Below are 16,662 nucleotides of genomic sequence, written 5' to 3' on the forward strand. Positions count from 1 at the left end.
AAAAAAAAAAAAAAAAAAAAAAAATTAGAAATAGTAAAAACAAAATAAAATGAAGAGTAGAAGAATATTTCAGTACTTCCTCCCTGAAGAATTCTGTATAACTTAGACTCGTAAAGCAACTGAGGATGCTTTGTCTTGACATTTTCCTGAACATAAGAAACGAGATGCAAATTGTGTTTTATTAAATAAGAACGTGAACCGGCTCAGAAAAAAAAAAACGTAGACGACGGCATTCAGCTCAAAGAATCATTTACAACACAGTACACAAATTATTATGCATGCAATGCATAAGAGATAAGTGTGCATGTTACTCAACTAAACACGAAATTTTTTTCTCTATTTGCTTTATTATAGCCAAGTACACATATATCACTGCTTTTCTAAGAAGATAGCAACCTCGGTTCAAATATTAACATTCTTCGCATTCACTATCCCTCGGAGTAGTGTAACCAGAGAGGATCGACGTTCCACTCAACTTAACCAGAAATCTTCTGCTACTTGCTTTGTTTTAGCGAAGTGCCACGCAAACGTTGCTGTTCTAAGAAAACAGCAACATCAGTTTAAACATTAACGTTCTTCTCGATCAAAACATCTCCAATTGGCGTATCTGATACAAAATCAAAGTCCGGAGCACCATCGGTATAGTTCAAATCCTAGCTCGGAAATAAGCGAACAGTTTATGGTAAATACAGGCACATATAGACTTCAGAACTACAAACGTCGACTACAGAGTGGAAAAGGAAGGAAAGCAAGCGCATCTAAGCGTAGGAAGAGAGAGAAAGACTAGACAAAGTTACAATCGCAGTGTTGAATTGAGATAGGAACACTTACAAGTTTAATTGCAACCTCTTCATTCGTCTGTATATTAGTACCTGCAGATGGAATTGGACCATTAACTCTACTTGTAATACAGCACCAGAATAACAACCTCGCAGGCCAAAGAACTAAACGTGAAACACAAACCAAGATAGATCTCCCCGAACGAGCCGCTACCGATCTTCCGGCCAAGGCGAAACTTATTCCCAACGCGAGGCTCCATCCGCCAAACAAAAGGAAGAAATAGAACTATAGATATTACGGAGGATCACGAAAACTTCAACATCGAGTGAGAGAACGCACAGAAGTGGAGAGAGAATCGACCGAGTCGACTGTGAAGAATTCAAAATTCTCCGCCATCTCCACGCGGAGAAACGAAATCGGAGGTTCCGATAAAGATATGAAAGCAAGAAAAATGCAATTAGAGATCTAGGGCAGCAATTTTGTGTGTAATTCCTTTGGTCACTCCACAGGCTAGGGTTGGGTTAAAAGCTATGTTTTATTTGGAACCCAAAAATAAATTCCAAAAATATAATGAAACTCACCATTATTTTACACTTTTTATATATATATATATATATTAAAGAAAATAAAAAGAACAAAAAAGGAAAAAAAAAGTCTGTTATATATTGATTATCTGTTGAATTTTTTTTATTTTTTAATTCTCCCAAGCTTAAATTAATACTTAGTCTAAATGGGTGGCGTTAAGATAAGCTAACTATTATACAATGATAGTTGAGAGTTGTTCGACCACGTTTTTAGTAGCTAAGAATGTCCACATATGTAGGTCACTACTATGTTATGAACCTAGCCAACACGCCCTAAAATAATAAAATATAAAAATGATTGATCAGTTTGCTCTTAATTTTTTAATTATAATTTTTTTTTTCAAAATATTTTTAAAAACCTAAATAGAATGAGAAGAAAAAACAAAGACTATTGTGTTTATGGTTATTTGAATATTAATTAAACTACTTACAACCACACACTTCTCAAGTATATTACAAAGATGCCACTCCAATAGAAAAATTCGAGAAAGAGTAAAGGCAATATTGCAAATTTTGAAGAGTATAGGACTTAGTAGCAAATTTTATATACAATGGGGAACTCATGGAATGGATCCAACAAATCCATGGAAAGCTTGTTGCTGTACATAACCTGAGGGGCAATCCTGAGTAGTAGTAGGAGGAGGAGGAGGCTTCTTGATGAGATCCTCCAATTCCAGAAAGAATTTGGAGTCACTGTCTTCGTCAACCACCATTGTGGAGGCTCGGACCGGCTGCTCAAGCACGGCCGGACCGGGTTCGATAACGTGTGGAAACATTTCAGTACTGACCAGTTCAGAGTGGCTGAGATTTTGATGGCCTTGCATTGCAAGTAACCTTCTGTTGTTTCCAAACTCATCCCCATTGTTCATCAGCTTCTTCCTCAGCATTCTCCTCTGCACCAACTGTCGACAAAACCCGGGGTTTCTCGACATTTTAGAGACAAAAGACAGCATCTGTTGGTGCTTGGACTCGACGCATCGGACTCGGTCTTCAACCATGGTGAGCTGGTTCTGTGAGTCATGCTGCTGCTCTCTCAGTTTCAACATCTCTACTCTCAAAACCTGGTTGTCGGACTTCAAAGCGTGCAGTTCTGCTTCCACAAGTGGATGCTTTGTCAAATCCTGTAAGCCCATGGGCATGCCCAAATGATGTTGCTGCTGCTTGTAATTGTTGTACCTGCTTCTTCTTTTTATGTTCTTCAATAAATGCTTCTTCCCTCCTTGAAATCCTTCATTTGCAAACTCCCATTTATCACTATCAATCTTCCTAAAACCCTGCAACCATATCCACCTCGAAAATCCATGAATTTCTTTCATGGGTTATCCATGTATTAAGCTTATAAATTACTTCTTCCCGGAACGTTCTTAAAATATTTTCAAAATTCAAGTCAAATCTCAAAAATTTAAAATGAGCAACAGCTTAATATATACGATTATGAACGTAACAAAATGGTTATCAAACAGAACAAATCAAAAACTTGGAATTGAAATCCAGTCTTCACTTTTGTCACTATAAGCATACCAAGTAGTTGTTTGGAATTGGTTCTTAATGTATAAAATAATATTTCTGAAAAAAAATATATAAATTGTATTTCAGGATTGGGATGTTAAAATAAATAAGAAAATTGGCAATAAATTAAATTGGGTTATACTGACATAAGTGTTGAGCTGGCGGATGAAGCTGGAGAAATTGGAGTGCTTGAAGTATTTGGGGAGAAGAGTGATGGAGAGTTTATGAGAATCCCAAACAATGAAGCTATTACCACCTTCGCTCCAAGATACAACCGGGTCGGTTTCCGGATCCTCCACCATCTCATACGTCTTCTTCAGGAACGGCGCCGGCCCCACCTCATGCAACCCTTCCATTGGTTTCGCCGTCGCCGATGACGCCGAAACCCCATCACCGCCGCTATCAGATTCGCCTCCCCCGCCCTCCATCGTCCCTGCGCTTACTTCTATCTCCTCTTCCTTGACAGTCCTTTGATCCATGATGTCACCGCTTGCAGTTGCAGCGCCGTCGGGGCAGCCACCGCCACCGTCAGAGAGGATTGTTTGGTTAATCATATTCACTCAAGCGTAATAAACCGCAGAGAAATTGTTTCCGATAAGGTTGATAGATCTCAGTGGAAACGTCTAATCGCTACTGAAAATGGAAAGAGTGTACAAAAAATTCCTTAACTAAGGATGGAATATTTTGGATTGATTTAATGACAGAAAAACGAAAAATAAAAGTATTTATGGATAAAATTAAAAATATAGTATAAATAATTATTTGGGTTAACCTTTTCATTTTTGTTATCAAACTTAAAAAATCTGAAAATTATGTATCAAATATAAAATTAAAAAAACTAAAATTATAATTTATTAAGGAATAAAAATGTATTAGCTTTTAAGATATTAAATCAGGGAGTGAGCTTCTCGTTTAACTTTAATCATATAAAGAAAATAACTTCTGTCGCATTTGAGTTTAGAAACAGATATCCGGAGAATACTACTAATCGGCTGACGCGGTGATCGTTCTGCATGACTGCCACGTGGCATTTAGACCACTCTCCAAGTAATGGCCCCCTTCATCGTTTCAGCAGGAAAATGGAATTTACACTGAAGGCCCTCAGGCCTACGTTAATTACCAAAATGTCAAAATACCTGCACTTAATTATTTGAAAGAAATACCACAATTTTAGAATTACGCTTTGATAAATTTGGCATAGAATTGAATGAGACATTTTAATATTCCTTAAAAATTTATGACAAAAGATCTGAATATATAATATAATAATAAATAAAACAGGTTCGAAAAATAATAACTTCACATAAAAACAAATCCCAACATTCACGACGGACAACGCAGCAGACCAAAAACCCCATCCATCCTCTTCACAAACCACCGACGAATTGAAGGCAAAAAAATAATAATAATAATAATAATAACCATAAAGGAAAGGGAATGGACTCTCCTAAATCCCCATTTGAAGTAAAAATCATAGACAATAGAGAGCAAGCAATAGATTCCGCAGATCCTCAACACTCTTTTTCCAACCAAAAATTACTTGGAACAGCGGACTCCCAAAACACAAGACAGTCTCACCGACCAATCAAATTCCATTCCCCTACTGCTGCTTGCATTCCGGAGGCCTCTCCCCCTGCTGACCATCACCCCCAGCTGCTGCTGCTCCTCTTCCACCCTTCTGTACAGACCAAACAAATTTACAACAATAATATGTTACATAAACGCACATTCGAACATGTTCATGAAATGGAATATATGGAATATAGAATATGGAATGGAAGGTACCTTGTTCCCAGCTGACAACTGCTATCACCGCAATACAAGCCAAATCCAATCAAAGATGAAAAAAGATTGTCAATTCCAACTTCTAAATGGAGAAGAATATGCATAGAAACAAGCCAATCCGAACTAAAAAAGAATTGGCATACCTTTTTCCTGGACTTCCCTTGATCTTCATCCTCGTCTTCGTCATCATCATCGTCGTCATCATCTTCCTCTTCATCTTCATCCTCCTCCTCATCATCATCATTGTCGTCGTCGTCATCATCCTCGTTGTCCATGTCCTCAAAATCCTCATCTTGAATTGCCTCCCCTGTAAACCATGAGACAGCATGGGGGATGATCTTGTCTCGAATGGTTGACCTACAGACAGAATTAAACAAAAATAAAGATTTCAAAATCTGCACAACTCTTCAGATCCATTCAAACAATAACACAGTCTTGTGTTTGAGACAATTTTATTTCACAAAAAATTCAACATATATAGCACATTAACATATATAGCACATTACCCATTAACATACGAAGTGTCAAAAGATTAAGCATGTCTACAACTCACCCAATATCATAATCTTGCTCCATCTGATTTTGAAGCTCCTCAGCCTGATGAACCAGAGTAGAAATAAGAGAACAGAAAAATCAAGGAAATATACTAGTGATATTTTTCACTCTGTAGGGGTAATAAACCTACGGTATCCTCATCAATATCTTCATCATCATCGGGCACTTGTGGTGGACTAAAAAAGTTGAAAAAACTTTCACAGTTTTCAGTCTTGGTGATTGGCTTGGCATTCTTTGATCCCTTCTTCGGCTTCTTCTTAAGTAGTTTCTGAGTCAGGCATTTTCCGGGATACCATTCAATCTCGGTTCTGCCAACAAGATATTATCATTTTCTGTGAATGTGTAACTAAGTACTTCTGCGTATGCCATCTCAAACTATATAGCAAAAATAAAAAAAAAATATCAAACACAGATGAGGCTGAATGAAATTACCCAATTGCTTTCTCAAGAATTGGCTCATCTTCGTCAATCATGTGATATGTCTTCGACAAGACAGAATTTTTAAAGAAGGGATTAGTATCAAAAAAGAAGTCAATCTTGAACCCTTTGGGATTGTCTATTCTACACCACTTGATATCTTTCAAGTATTTGAGAGCTCCTTCGTCGCGTTCAGTAATCTAAAATAAAACATGTGAGATTAAGATGCACAGTGATGTAACTAGTTAGTCAAACCATTCTTCAAACACGTGAAAACAACACAAACCTCTTCAGCTAATACTTCATTATTCTTCATGGCAGAAAGCCAAAAATCTGGTACTCCTTTTTCTGAAAAGGCAAACAATACTTAATACAAGCAATTTAAATTGTATATTAAACGAATGATGTCCCAAGTGACGATATAGAATTACCTGCTGCTTCTTTATCCTCTTCTTGTCCAGCGGGAGATTCTTTGGCAACTCCTTCAGCTTCAACAACACCATTAACAATATCGAATCGCTGCAAAGACATAGGAATGAATCAACGACTAAACAAGACGTGCAATATTATGACGGCTAGTAAGAAAATATCCACACCCGAGAGTACAGTGGCTGATACAATTTCTGGTATTTGGCCTCGAGCGCCAACCTTTCTTCAAAAAATTTTGCCTCTAATTCGTCATGTTGGCTCTGTTGAACGAGATGATTTAATAAATACTTCCAAAACAAATAAAAAAACTCGTGGAATTCTCCAAGTCGATAACAAGCAATCACAAAAACAGCAGAAGAATGAAACCAAAAAAGACCTAATAGTGAATATCAAACGAAATGAGAAAATACACTTGCCTGTATCTCTCTTAGCGCCTCAACGCGCTTGCGAACAACAGGTGACAAATTCTCAAGGACATCAGAGTGCTGCCCAGCGAGGCTCTGTATCTTACTCTGCACGGCACAGAAACCCCAATTAAAATCAACCACCACTAAAACCAACCCCAAGAAAATTTCATCCAACTATTGTTATAATCTAAACAAGTATGCAAACAGGGCCATTCAAATGCGCAAACCAAAACAATTAGAAAGTGTGGAAGAGTATATTCCTGATTCTAGTGGCATCCCACTACAATCAGACGATAAAAAAGAATAAGAGAATCAATTGAAGTACCTTGAGAGCGTTGACGAGACCTGCTCGATCCTCCTCATTGAGAGCTTCAAAATAAAAAACCATAAACCCCTCGAAATCAATTCGCGAAAAAGAACAAGCAATGGAACATCGATAAAGAAAAAGAGGAAGAATTTGAATACCAGAACCGAGATCCGAGACGTTGAAGTTGTCCTTGTTGTTGCTCATTGAGAATCTCAGGAAACAGCTGCGGAGAGAAGGGGAAAAAAAAGGAGGAAGCGAAGGTGGAAACCTAAAACCCTAGATTGAATACGAGCGAGGAAAAAGGATTGAAAAGGGCCACCAAAACGTGGCCGACCTTTAATATCCCGTAGCACACTTGTTCGATACCTAACGCTCACTCCCATTTATTTCAATTTATAAGGAAACGCCCCCAGCGGCGCCGAATTTAGGGGAAACAATAATTTAATTAATTTTAAATTAAATCGTCGGAATTGGGCTTCGTTACGAATTGGGCTGGGCTCCCTCGGCGTTCGGCCCATGTATTTTAATTATGATTTAGACATTTTATTATTGCGACAAAGTTAAATATTTAAAATAATAAATCCGATTAATTTCAATAATATTCAAAATAGGAATATATAAATAAATAATTATTTCCAAAATTTTATTGGCACAAATCCAAAGCAGCCCGGCCCAATTATGATATGAAGCCCAATAAAACTTCGAGGCCCATTTGTTGTTCCGGGCAGGCACAGAGGTGTGACCGAAAGGGAGGGAAAACACCCCCGCCAGGAGAGAGAGAGAGAGAGAGAGAGAGAGAGAGAGCGAGAGAGAGAGAGAGAGAGAGAGAGAGAGCGAGAGAGCCAAAAAATAAATAAATAAATAAAATCAGAACTCTAATAAACCCTAAAAAAGATCAGAGCTCAGTGCATGTTCTTAAATGGCCAACCTGTTTTCTTCTTCTTCTTCTTCTTCTTCTTCTCTCTATTTTATTTTCATGCTTGCTCGTGCATATGCCTTCTAGCAGCTTTTCTTGTTAGTCAGTTGCTGTTGATTCAAGTTAATTCTTCTATTTGTTTAGTTTGGAGCTGCTCTCTCTGTTCTGCTGCGGAAGTTTTGAAGAGGTTTAATGGCGAGACTCATTCGAAATGCGTCTTTTGTTGGGCGCTGTCTGTTTCAGCACGAGGTTTCAATCACTTACTCTGTTAAAACTTCTTCGTTTCTTTGTAGAGTTCTTGGTGGTGTATGCTTTTGATTATTTTAACTACTTATAGTATAGACTGAGCCTTCTTAATCAAGGATGGAATACTGATGAAATATTTGTTGCATATTTCGCTTTTATGTCGTTTGGATTTTGACTTGACGATTGAGTTTCCGCTTGCTTCCCTTGCAGCGGTACAGGAGAGGCATATTGGGAACGTCTACTCAATTATGTAGTTTTTCTACCAAAGGTGTGAAACAATTGTTTTGGTTACATTATATGTGAAATGATGATATATAGTTTCATGGTTTTGAAGAACTTGAAATTTTTTAGACTATTTTGTTTGAAAACAACGTTTATTCCTTCATTCACGATCTCTTAGGGAACGTAGAGATGAATTTGCGATCGAGCTAAACTCCATTGGCACGAGAATAATGCTGATTCAGCTTGCATATTTTTTGTATGTGCAATGTATTGCGTTCATTACAATATATCTCAAATGTAAATATTGTATGAATCTGAAGGTAAAAGAAAGTCTAAGTCATCAGATGGGAGTGATTCTTGTGAAGAAAATTTGTCTAAGAAAGAGCTGGCCTTACAACAAGCCTTGGATCAGATAACTTCCACGTTTGGAAAGGGGTCTATCATGTGGCTTGGCCGTTCTGTATCATCTAGACATGTGCCTGTGGTTCCCACAGGTTCGTTCGAATTGGATATGGCTCTAGGAATTGGTGGCCTTCCGAAGGTATTTTACACTTCTTTAGGATGACTTTGTAAGGTTCAAACACTTTCTTAATCACATACTTTTGAATTGTTATATCTTTTATTTTAGAAGCCTATATGAAGTTCCTTTCCATGATCATCATGTTTCATGTTTGTGATATATAGGGTCGCGTAATCGAGATTTATGGTCCAGAGGCATCCGGAAAGACAACTCTTGCTCTGCATGTAATTGCTGAATCCCAGAAGCAAGGAGGTACTGTTTAAATGATAATTGTATGCGATCATTCATTCTATATGTGAGGAAATGAATGAGCACATTCACTCCCACTCTGTTTTATTCTTACTACTGGCTTCCACTTGTATTTGTAGTTCATTTGGATAATTTGGCTGGTTATGTTGGAAAAAGCTCCCAAAACAAATGGGCAGGAATATCGTAAAACTAACAATTAACAAATATAAAGATATTAATCAGTAAAATATGGTTTAGAAAGCCTGTTAGTTGGGACGAGGTGCACACCATGACTTTGCCCTTATAGAAGTCGTGCCCCCACTTGCGTTGAGTTTCTGGACACTCCACTCCCATGAGACGACTCCCTTCTAGAAAGCTTGTGTGCAACTAGGCTCTCTTGCAAATCCCCATTTATTTGTCTGCTCAAAGGAAGAAAAATTCTCTTTGTAATGCTCTCTGACAGAAATACTCACTGCCCATTATGAAGAGAATATCAATTAAAACCCTTTAAACAAGCAATAAAGTTCTGGAATTTCTTCTCAAAGGAAGGATCAATTAAATGAATCGCCCTTTCTTTATTTTATAAAACAAACTTTCTAAATCCTATTTTACTGGGTAATATGTTTATACTTGCTTGTTGTTGTTATGTTTACCATATTCCTGCCCATTTGTTTTGCAAACAATCTTAGAGCAGACATGGTTAGGAATACTGTTTGTATTTTTTGATGTTATGGCCTCTACTGATGAGTCTAAATATAATCCATTCAACCTGAAAATTTTGTTGGACAAAATTTCAAATGTTGGCAACAACGGATGGAACTTTGGCTCACTACTCTAGGTCTTTATTCTGTTATTTCTGTTAATGAAAAAGGAAAAGAAAAGGTCTATGAAACTTCTAAAGCTAGTGATTGTGACCCAATCATGACTACTAAGACTACTGCTGAAAAAATTTTCGAAGAAAATGATATTTTGTGCCATAGAAATATCTATAAAATTTTGTTCAACTAAAAGTTCTACAGAATTTTGGATAGCTTTAGATAGGAAGTATGGTTAGAAGAATTAAGCTTTAGAACATATGTGGTTGATAAATCGATTGACCTCAAAATGGTCGATGAGAAGTCTTTAGTTTAGACCATTTTCATATAACTCATGTTAAAACTGTTCATATATTTTTTTTTTCATCCTTTGAAAATTCAAATTAGTTTATGCTTTTTATTAAAAAAAAATAAAAGATTTGTTTGGAAGTGAAAATTTCAAAGTATAACTGTAACGGACATAAACATAATGTTGAAGTAATTTGTTTGGTGTTTTTGATGCAGGTTACTGTGTCTTTGTTGATGCGGAGCATGCTCTTGATCCATCCCTTGCTCAGGCTATTGGAGTGAACACTGAGAATCTGCTCCTATCTCAACCTGACTGTGGTGAACAAGCTCTTAGTCTCGTGGATACCCTAATCCGAAGCGGTTCAGTTGATGTTGTTGTTGTTGACAGTGTGAGTATGATTCAAACTCTTTTAAAGAAGACAGTTGGGGAAATTCATTGTTTTTATATGTTTTATGTTCTTTTTTCTTTTCCTTTTTTGGATAGGAAACAGTAACAATTTCGTTGTTCATGATTGCCTCTGTGGCAGGTAGCTGCTCTTGTGCCTAAAGGTGAACTCGATGGTGAAATGGGTGATGCCCACATGGCAATGCAAGCTAGACTCATGAGCCAAGCACTTCGCAAATTGTGTCATTCTTTATCCTTATCACAGACTGTCTTGATCTTTATTAATCAGGTCTTATTTCATTTCTCAATTGTCTCAGTAATATACTGCAATTTCTCACATTGTTATGGCATCACAATCTCTCAGTATTGCGCTTATTAGATGCATGCTTCTCTAGGTAAGGTCAAAGCTGTCCACTTTTGGATTTGGTGGTCCAACTGAAGTTACCTGTGGTGGCAATGCCTTGAAGTTTTATGCCTCAGTACGACTGAACATTAGAAGGGTAGCTTTTGCCAAGAATGGTGAAGAGGTACAAACATTATCATGACTCTAAAGGTGATTTCTCAATGGTTGGTTGATTTCTCGTCGTATTTTGATTACAGATAGTGGGAAGCCAAGTTCAAGTAAAAGTGGTGAAGAATAAGCTCGCTCCTCCATTTCGGACTGCTCAATTCGATCTCGAGTTTGGAAAGGGTATATGTAAAGAGTCAGAGATTATAAATCTGGGGTTGAAATACAAATTCATGTCCAGGGCAGGTGGATTTTATAGCTGTAACGGTCGAAATTTCCGAGGCAAAGAAGCCTTGAAAACCTTTTTGTCAGAGAATGAAGATGTTAGGGAAGATCTATTCACGAAACTTCGAGACAAAATACACGATGAGCAAAGAGGTAAGTCACCAAACAGAGACGAAACGGATGAAGGAAGTGTCCAAGAAGATATTATTACCTCACCCGATTCTACAGACGAAGACGCAGTTACTGCAGTAGAAGTATGAATGTCGAACATTTTTCATCCTCATTATCCTGGATGTATTCCTCCTCTCTCCTTGCCAATGCTATCAGAGTTCGACCAGGCATGACGTTTTGGGTCTCGATGAGATATTAATATCCTTAAGTTTCTGCCTCTGTCGTTCCAGTGATGGAAGATGATGCCCTTATAAATATCATAGCCATTTTCGTCACAGAGGAAATGTAGAAAATGGAGATTTTAGGACCTCAGAATGGCCAGTTTATGGTTGCTCATCCGAAGCTCCAATGCCTCTTTGTATTGCAACATTATGACTATTTCCAAATCAACTTCTTTTATTTGCTCTCTAATCACATCTTATCTGATTGCTCTTCTCACGAAATATTTTAACCGGTTGAGCTGAGTTTAGGTTGTTCATGTTACTTTGAGTTTAGGTTGTTCATGTTACTCGTTCTTACTCTTTTTGAAGCCTTCTTTCAATTTATAGCATATAAATCTCGATTTGACGTAAGAACGAAGAACGGTGGCTTGTGTTGGACATAAAATAATTCATTTTCTTATAGGGAAGATTTTAAGTTTCTAAATAGCGACAACAATACTACTCAACATATTTTATACTTTAAAATTTTATACCACCTATATTACACTGGTGAGGAATTGAAAATTTTGTGTCCGGGAGAAAGAATAAGTTTAGGGTCAAACTTGATCTTTCTTTGTCGGAAAGTTGGCCATTTGGAACCAAAATGGTGGATCCATTGTGATTGTGTGTTGTAATGAGGAAGATATTGTTTGATTTGAATGCCGGATTTCGTACAAAATTCTATTATCTCTTCGTTTTGTTCGTCAAACAACTTCCGTTCATCAAACCCACTTGAATGCAAAAACCCTATCGTGTAGAACACTTCTTCTTCTGGAATTACTGTCGAGTTTCTATCATCCCATCTGCATATTACATAAGCTAAATGTTATTAATTATTGTTGAGTTTCTGTCGAGAAGAACATGAACGTTTCGTATGAGCTTACTTTGATCAATTCATTGCATATATCAGCACTGGTCCTTTGGTTATGTTTCTTCTTAATACTATGTCTTTGAAGACACCTGAGTTGAAATCCAAGATACGGGATTTTGGTACTAACAAATTTAGCCATGGATGAGAAACGTCCCACAATCCCTTAGATTGAAGCTTCAATTCTCCAGTTCTAACCCTATTTAGAAACTCAACATACGTTACATCTTTCTCGAACTTGAACCCGCCCTCATAATCTAACCCTGCTAGTAATACTTCAAGCTCCTACAGACACAACATCAAAATAAACAAGCATTATTACACGGAATCGTGTTTATGGCACGTATTTAATACAATCAAAATTGATCATGAACGATTTCAAGTAGGATAAAATGATCTTAACAATTTTAAAATTAATTTTAAATACTGTTCGAGGAGTACCTTATCTATTGTAGACAGAGTATGATGATCATAATATTTAGCAACTTCAAGGCAATAAACCACAGAGTATTGATTAACGAAGGAGATAATTTTGGGATGATCAGACGGTGGAAAGAATGAAGAACGCCAACTATCCGATGAACTGTGATGCAGCAGAACCAGACCCTCCAAGTAATCCAGTGCGCTCGCTTGTTTCCTTCCATTTAATGAGATCAAACGTTCTTGGTCTTTAGTAAATGCGGAAAAGTTACCGTACAACATTCTTACCCATTTAACCTACAAGTAATTAAATTCCAAAAAATAAATATTTAATTTTCACATATAATAATCACGATAAATTAGCAGTCAAAGCATGCAGTTTAAGAAATGCTTAAACATAATTGAGAATTAATTCCGGATTTGTCTGTACTGCAGATACGACACCGTTTCGGTGGTTGGAAGTGACAGAAACACTCCCAAACAAAGACAAGGATATGTAGGGTTCTTTGGAAGCTTTCATTGGACAATTTACTCCCCAACTATTTTCATTTTTTTTATTTAATAATTTTAGTAATTAATTTCTTTTTTTGTTTTTTCACATTAGTTGCACGATAGCTCGGTGGTTATTAGAAGCATGCAGATTTGTGAACTTACGATTAACGATTATTACGAAATAGCTCGATAAAAATAGAAGTTACCCTATTTGGAGCTGGTTCCAAAGCGATTCTCGCCCGAACAATAATTCCAAATTGGCCCAAACCGCCGAGAGAGGCATGAAAAAGCTCAGAATTCCTTCGGGCAGAGCAAGTCACCATATTCCCTTTTCCTGGAAATACATTAATTATTATTTTTTACAAAAAAAAATCCAGTTTCAAAATTAATTCCATGCACGCAATGCAACCAATAATATATTTTTTAAAAATTAAAATATTTAAAATTAGGTTTCTCACATCATTTAATGATACGGAGAAAAATGTGTCCACTCAATATACATTCTCTAACAACCAAACTTGTCCTTTCATAATATAATATTATCAACAAAATAAAATATTTAATTTAATCATTCAATTATGTAATCCCTAAAGTTCTAAAAATTTAATTTTAATTTTATAAATTATTTTTCGTACCCGTAACGACATCCATCTCCACCACATTGCTGACCTGCGGACCGTACCGGAAACTCTGCCCGCTGATCCCGCCGTTTGATAACGTTCCCCCGACTGTGATGTACAAATAATCCGTCCACGAAACCGGCGTCACCCCATACGCCAGCGTGGCATTCAGCACGTCTATCCACAGCTGCTCCCCACCGACATCGGCGTATAATTCGCCAGTCCAGCGGCGGGCGAAGACGGCAATCCCAGCGGTTTTCCGATTCCGCCGCAGTGCCGACATGTCGATAACGACGCCATCTTTGGCCATTGCTTGGCCTCGTACAGAGTGGCCTTGTCCTCTAGCGGCTATTGGAAAAGGGATGGGATTGTTGTAGGCGTAGGATATTAAGTGAACGACGTCGTTTATCGAGGAGGGTTGAAGAACTGCGGCGGGGGCTTCCTTCACCATATTCCCGTAATCCGACGCTGCCAAGTTCAGAGCTTCGGGATCGTGACGGAGCTTGTTTGGTTGCTGGTGTAATCCAATCCATGGCTTGGATTTGTTTATTCCCGATTTCAAACAGCTTAGGAAAAAGGTGAGTATGAAATAAGCTGGAAGGGGATGATTCTCCGTCATTTTTCTTATTCTCAATGATTTTCAGAGGCAAACAAGAAGGGAAGAAATGGTTCTGTGGGTTTGTTGGTAACAAAATGGAATATTTATAGAGATTTTGTATGAATTTTTTTGACTCTAAGACACCCACGTCGGTTGGAGAAAAAAACGAAACATTTTTTATAAAACTCTAGAAACTTCTCGACGTGTTTTAAAAATCCAGAGGGGAAGTTCGAAAGTGAAAATCCAAAGACGACAATATCTGCTAGTGGTAGACTTGGGCCATTACAAATGGTATCAGAGTCGAGTCACATGTCAAACTAGGGCTAAACACGTTTTAAAATCGTGAGGATCGCGAGGCTGATGACAATACGTAAGAGGCCAAAGTGGACAATATATGCTAGTGGTGGGCTTGGACTGTTACAAACGGTATCAGAATTAGACACCGGACGATATGTCAACAAGGAGGTTGAGCCCTGAAAGAGGGTGGACACGAGGCGGTGTGCAAACAACGACGTTGGGCCCCAAAGTTAGGGGGGTCCCAAGTCGATTGTAGACAAGAGAAACGACTGTCAGCGAAGAAGTTGAGCCCTGAAGAAGGGTGAGTGATGAGATTCCATATCGCTTAGAGAGAAGAAGAATCATATTTTATAAGGGTGTGGAAAGGAACGACCATATGCATTTTAAAACCTTGAAGGCGATACCCGAAAGAGAAGACAATATCTGCTAGAATTGAGCTTAGACAACACCGTGACAGTTTAAATATTTTAATTTTTTTAAAAAAAAATCATATCCTCATAGAGACACAAATTTCAACGTCGGAGACTAATTTTATAACTTAACCTTAAAAAAAACATTAAATAAAAATGGTATAAATTGATACGATAGTACTATAGAGATTAAATGAAAAATGTTGGAGGAAACAAACATATAATAAGATCGTAATGTTGAGTACTATGGTACGTACGAAAGCTGCATACCAAAATGTACTAGAATAGACATACTTCAATGTATTAATTCATGCATTTTTGGACATGTTTCAGACACGTCAAATCAATAATTTTCCTTTTTATTTTTATAGATTATTAATTATTTCCCCTATCTTCTCCTTAGGACGACCATACCGCTGTCCTTATTTTTCGTGTACCTTAGATTTTGTACATTAACCTATCCCGACAAGACACCCTTGCTTTTATCACTATATCGCCATTTAATTATTTATTTTTACATTTAAATTCACCGCTTCAATAGCGAAATTCACAAAAGATTGATTGGATCATCCCGAACCTACCTATCCATGTGATATTTTGGATTAAGTAGTGACTTAACTTTGTTTATTTAGTTGTTATGAAGCTAAGTCCCGATTAATGTTTTTAGAATTTAGTCGAGAACTCAATTATAAATAAATAAATAAATAAGTAAATTGAGAAATTATTTTTTAAAATATATTTTAGAAATAGGGTTTGATGGGTAGCTCTATAATTTTTGTTCCAAAGAGAGGACAAAGTTATATGAATAAACAAGATCTATAGGTCAAAGATTATTTGTTGAATTATGGGTAAGTTGCCAATTTATTAAAATTTTAAATTAAATACATTTTTAAAAATATTAATTAAACCCCCTATATATATATATATTATAACTTCAATTTATTGGTTATTTTTGTAACATTATAAATGTAATCTCATTATCGTATTTCAATTATTTTGAATATATAATTATATTATATGGTTACATATTGTATCAACAATTAAATTAAATTATTTTCTATACCATCCATGGTACGTTTAGATCTTCAAGTATTTAAATTATTTTATACACCATCAACTCTGCATGTTTAGAATTATTTAAGTCTGACATAATCTTCTTGTTTGTAGAGTATTTGGAGTGAAAATAATAATAAATAAATATAAACAATATTATTTGCAAGAGAATCTTGTATTGCATTATTTGATTGGAGAGAGAAGAGTTATTTGTTTGTGAGATACCGAAATCTTTATGGCAAAGCCAAAGCCACTGCCAGCCAGCCTGCAACACCATCACGTGGTCCAATAACCCACCCCAATATTTTGTCATTTCATTATTATTATTTTTTTTTTTAACAACTTTCTTTCTTTAAAAAAAAAAAAAAAAAAAAAAAAAAAAAAAAAAAAAAAAAAAAAAAAAAAAA

At 36.6% G+C, this 16,662-nt stretch overlaps 5 protein-coding genes and 1 pseudogene across 9 annotated transcripts in view; 2 read left to right on the plus strand and 4 right to left on the minus strand.

Moving 5' to 3' along the window:
* Positions 1–1,303, minus strand: part of LOC111493832 (casein kinase 1-like protein 1) — a 5,105-nt gene extending 3,802 nt beyond the window's left edge. Inside the window, exons 1-4 of one of the 2 annotated variants that reach the window (XM_023143715.1) lie at positions 964–1,301; positions 832–872; positions 397–607; positions 77–146 (exon numbers count right to left, since the gene is read on the minus strand). Coding sequence is in view for 1 of the 2 variants with exons in the window: in XM_023143714.1 (XP_022999482.1) it covers positions 77–146; positions 832–872; positions 964–1,039 (187 nt within the window). In the remaining variant the exon portion in view is untranslated. Of the gene's footprint in view, positions 1–76; positions 147–396; positions 608–831; positions 873–963 lie in introns of both variants that reach the window. The other variant, XM_023143714.1, reaches the window with a different exon arrangement.
* A 542-nt stretch (positions 1,304–1,845) lies between these two features.
* LOC111493843 (heat stress transcription factor A-7a-like) lies at positions 1,846–3,569 on the minus strand. Its single transcript, XM_023143736.1, has 2 exons — positions 3,020–3,569; positions 1,846–2,638 (listed from the first exon to the last, which is right to left on the minus strand). Exons 1-2 carry the CDS (start codon positions 3,425–3,427, stop codon positions 1,925–1,927), a joined length of 1,122 nt encoding a protein of 373 aa, XP_022999504.1. The 5' UTR covers positions 3,428–3,569; the 3' UTR covers positions 1,846–1,924.
* A 584-nt stretch (positions 3,570–4,153) lies between these two features.
* On the minus strand, positions 4,154–7,143 carry LOC111493842 (nucleosome assembly protein 1;2-like). Of its 4 annotated transcripts, none has more exons than XM_023143735.1 (13): positions 6,932–7,143; positions 6,792–6,835; positions 6,476–6,571; positions 6,227–6,319; positions 6,062–6,149; positions 5,917–5,978; positions 5,646–5,830; positions 5,344–5,521; positions 5,212–5,255; positions 4,908–5,015; positions 4,802–4,841; positions 4,659–4,676; positions 4,154–4,551 (listed from the first exon to the last, which is right to left on the minus strand). In XM_023143735.1, the coding sequence occupies exons 1-13, from the start codon at positions 6,975–6,977 to the stop codon at positions 4,474–4,476; spliced, it is 1,080 nt and encodes a 359-aa protein (XP_022999503.1). In that variant the 5' UTR covers positions 6,978–7,143; the 3' UTR covers positions 4,154–4,473. The 4 variants fall into 4 exon arrangements, with proteins under 4 accessions (XP_022999503.1, XP_022999502.1, XP_022999501.1 ...); XM_023143734.1 differs by having other exon boundaries at positions 4,659–4,679; XM_023143733.1 differs by having other exon boundaries at positions 4,802–5,015.
* Positions 7,144–7,623: 480 nt separating this feature from the next.
* LOC111493815 (probable polyamine oxidase 5) overlaps positions 7,624–16,662 on the plus strand; it is a 17,261-nt gene continuing 8,222 nt past the window's right edge. The window contains exon 1 of the mRNA XM_023143687.1: positions 7,624–7,734. Coding sequence (XP_022999455.1) covers positions 7,693–7,734 — 42 coding nt within the window. The 5' untranslated portion in view covers positions 7,624–7,692. The remainder of the gene's footprint in view (positions 7,735–16,662) is intronic.
* LOC111493837 (DNA repair protein recA homolog 3, mitochondrial) lies at positions 7,659–11,633 on the plus strand. Its single transcript, XM_023143724.1, has 8 exons — positions 7,659–7,938; positions 8,146–8,203; positions 8,478–8,698; positions 8,842–8,929; positions 10,225–10,397; positions 10,536–10,682; positions 10,789–10,920; positions 10,994–11,633. Exons 1-8 carry the CDS (start codon positions 7,882–7,884, stop codon positions 11,384–11,386), a joined length of 1,269 nt encoding a protein of 422 aa, XP_022999492.1. The 5' UTR covers positions 7,659–7,881; the 3' UTR covers positions 11,387–11,633.
* Positions 12,000–14,527, minus strand: LOC111493770 (annotated as a pseudogene).

Source organism: Cucurbita maxima, unplaced genomic scaffold, assembly GCF_002738345.1.
Source record: "Cucurbita maxima cultivar Rimu unplaced genomic scaffold, Cmax_1.0 Cma_Scf00019, whole genome shotgun sequence".
Taxonomy (NCBI): domain Eukaryota; kingdom Viridiplantae; phylum Streptophyta; class Magnoliopsida; order Cucurbitales; family Cucurbitaceae; genus Cucurbita; species Cucurbita maxima.

Coding starts and splice junctions, on each gene's coding strand:
- LOC111493843 (XM_023143736.1), bottom strand. CDS start 3,427: ATGATTAACCAAACAATCCTCTCTGACGGTGGCGGTGGCTGCCCCGAC. Junction 2,639..3,019: donor TCCGCCAGCTCAACACTTAT/GTCAGTATAACC, acceptor ATATGGTTGCAG/GGTTTTAGGAAGATTGATAG.
- LOC111493842 (XM_023143731.1), bottom strand. CDS start 6,977: ATGAGCAACAACAAGGACAACTTCAACGTCTCGGATCTCGGTTCTG. Junction 6,836..6,931: donor CGTCTCGGATCTCGGTTCTG/GTATTCAAATTC, acceptor TTTATTTTGAAG/CTCTCAATGAGGAGGATCGA. Junction 5,256..5,343: donor AAGATATTGATGAGGATACC/GTAGGTTTATTA, acceptor CTGGTTCATCAG/GCTGAGGAGCTTCAAAATCA.
- LOC111493837 (XM_023143724.1), top strand. CDS start 7,882: ATGGCGAGACTCATTCGAAATGCGTCTTTTGTTGGGCGCTGTCTGTTT. Junction 8,204..8,477: donor ATGTAGTTTTTCTACCAAAG/GTGTGAAACAAT, acceptor ATGAATCTGAAG/GTAAAAGAAAGTCTAAGTCA. Junction 8,699..8,841: donor GAATTGGTGGCCTTCCGAAG/GTATTTTACACT, acceptor TGTGATATATAG/GGTCGCGTAATCGAGATTTA.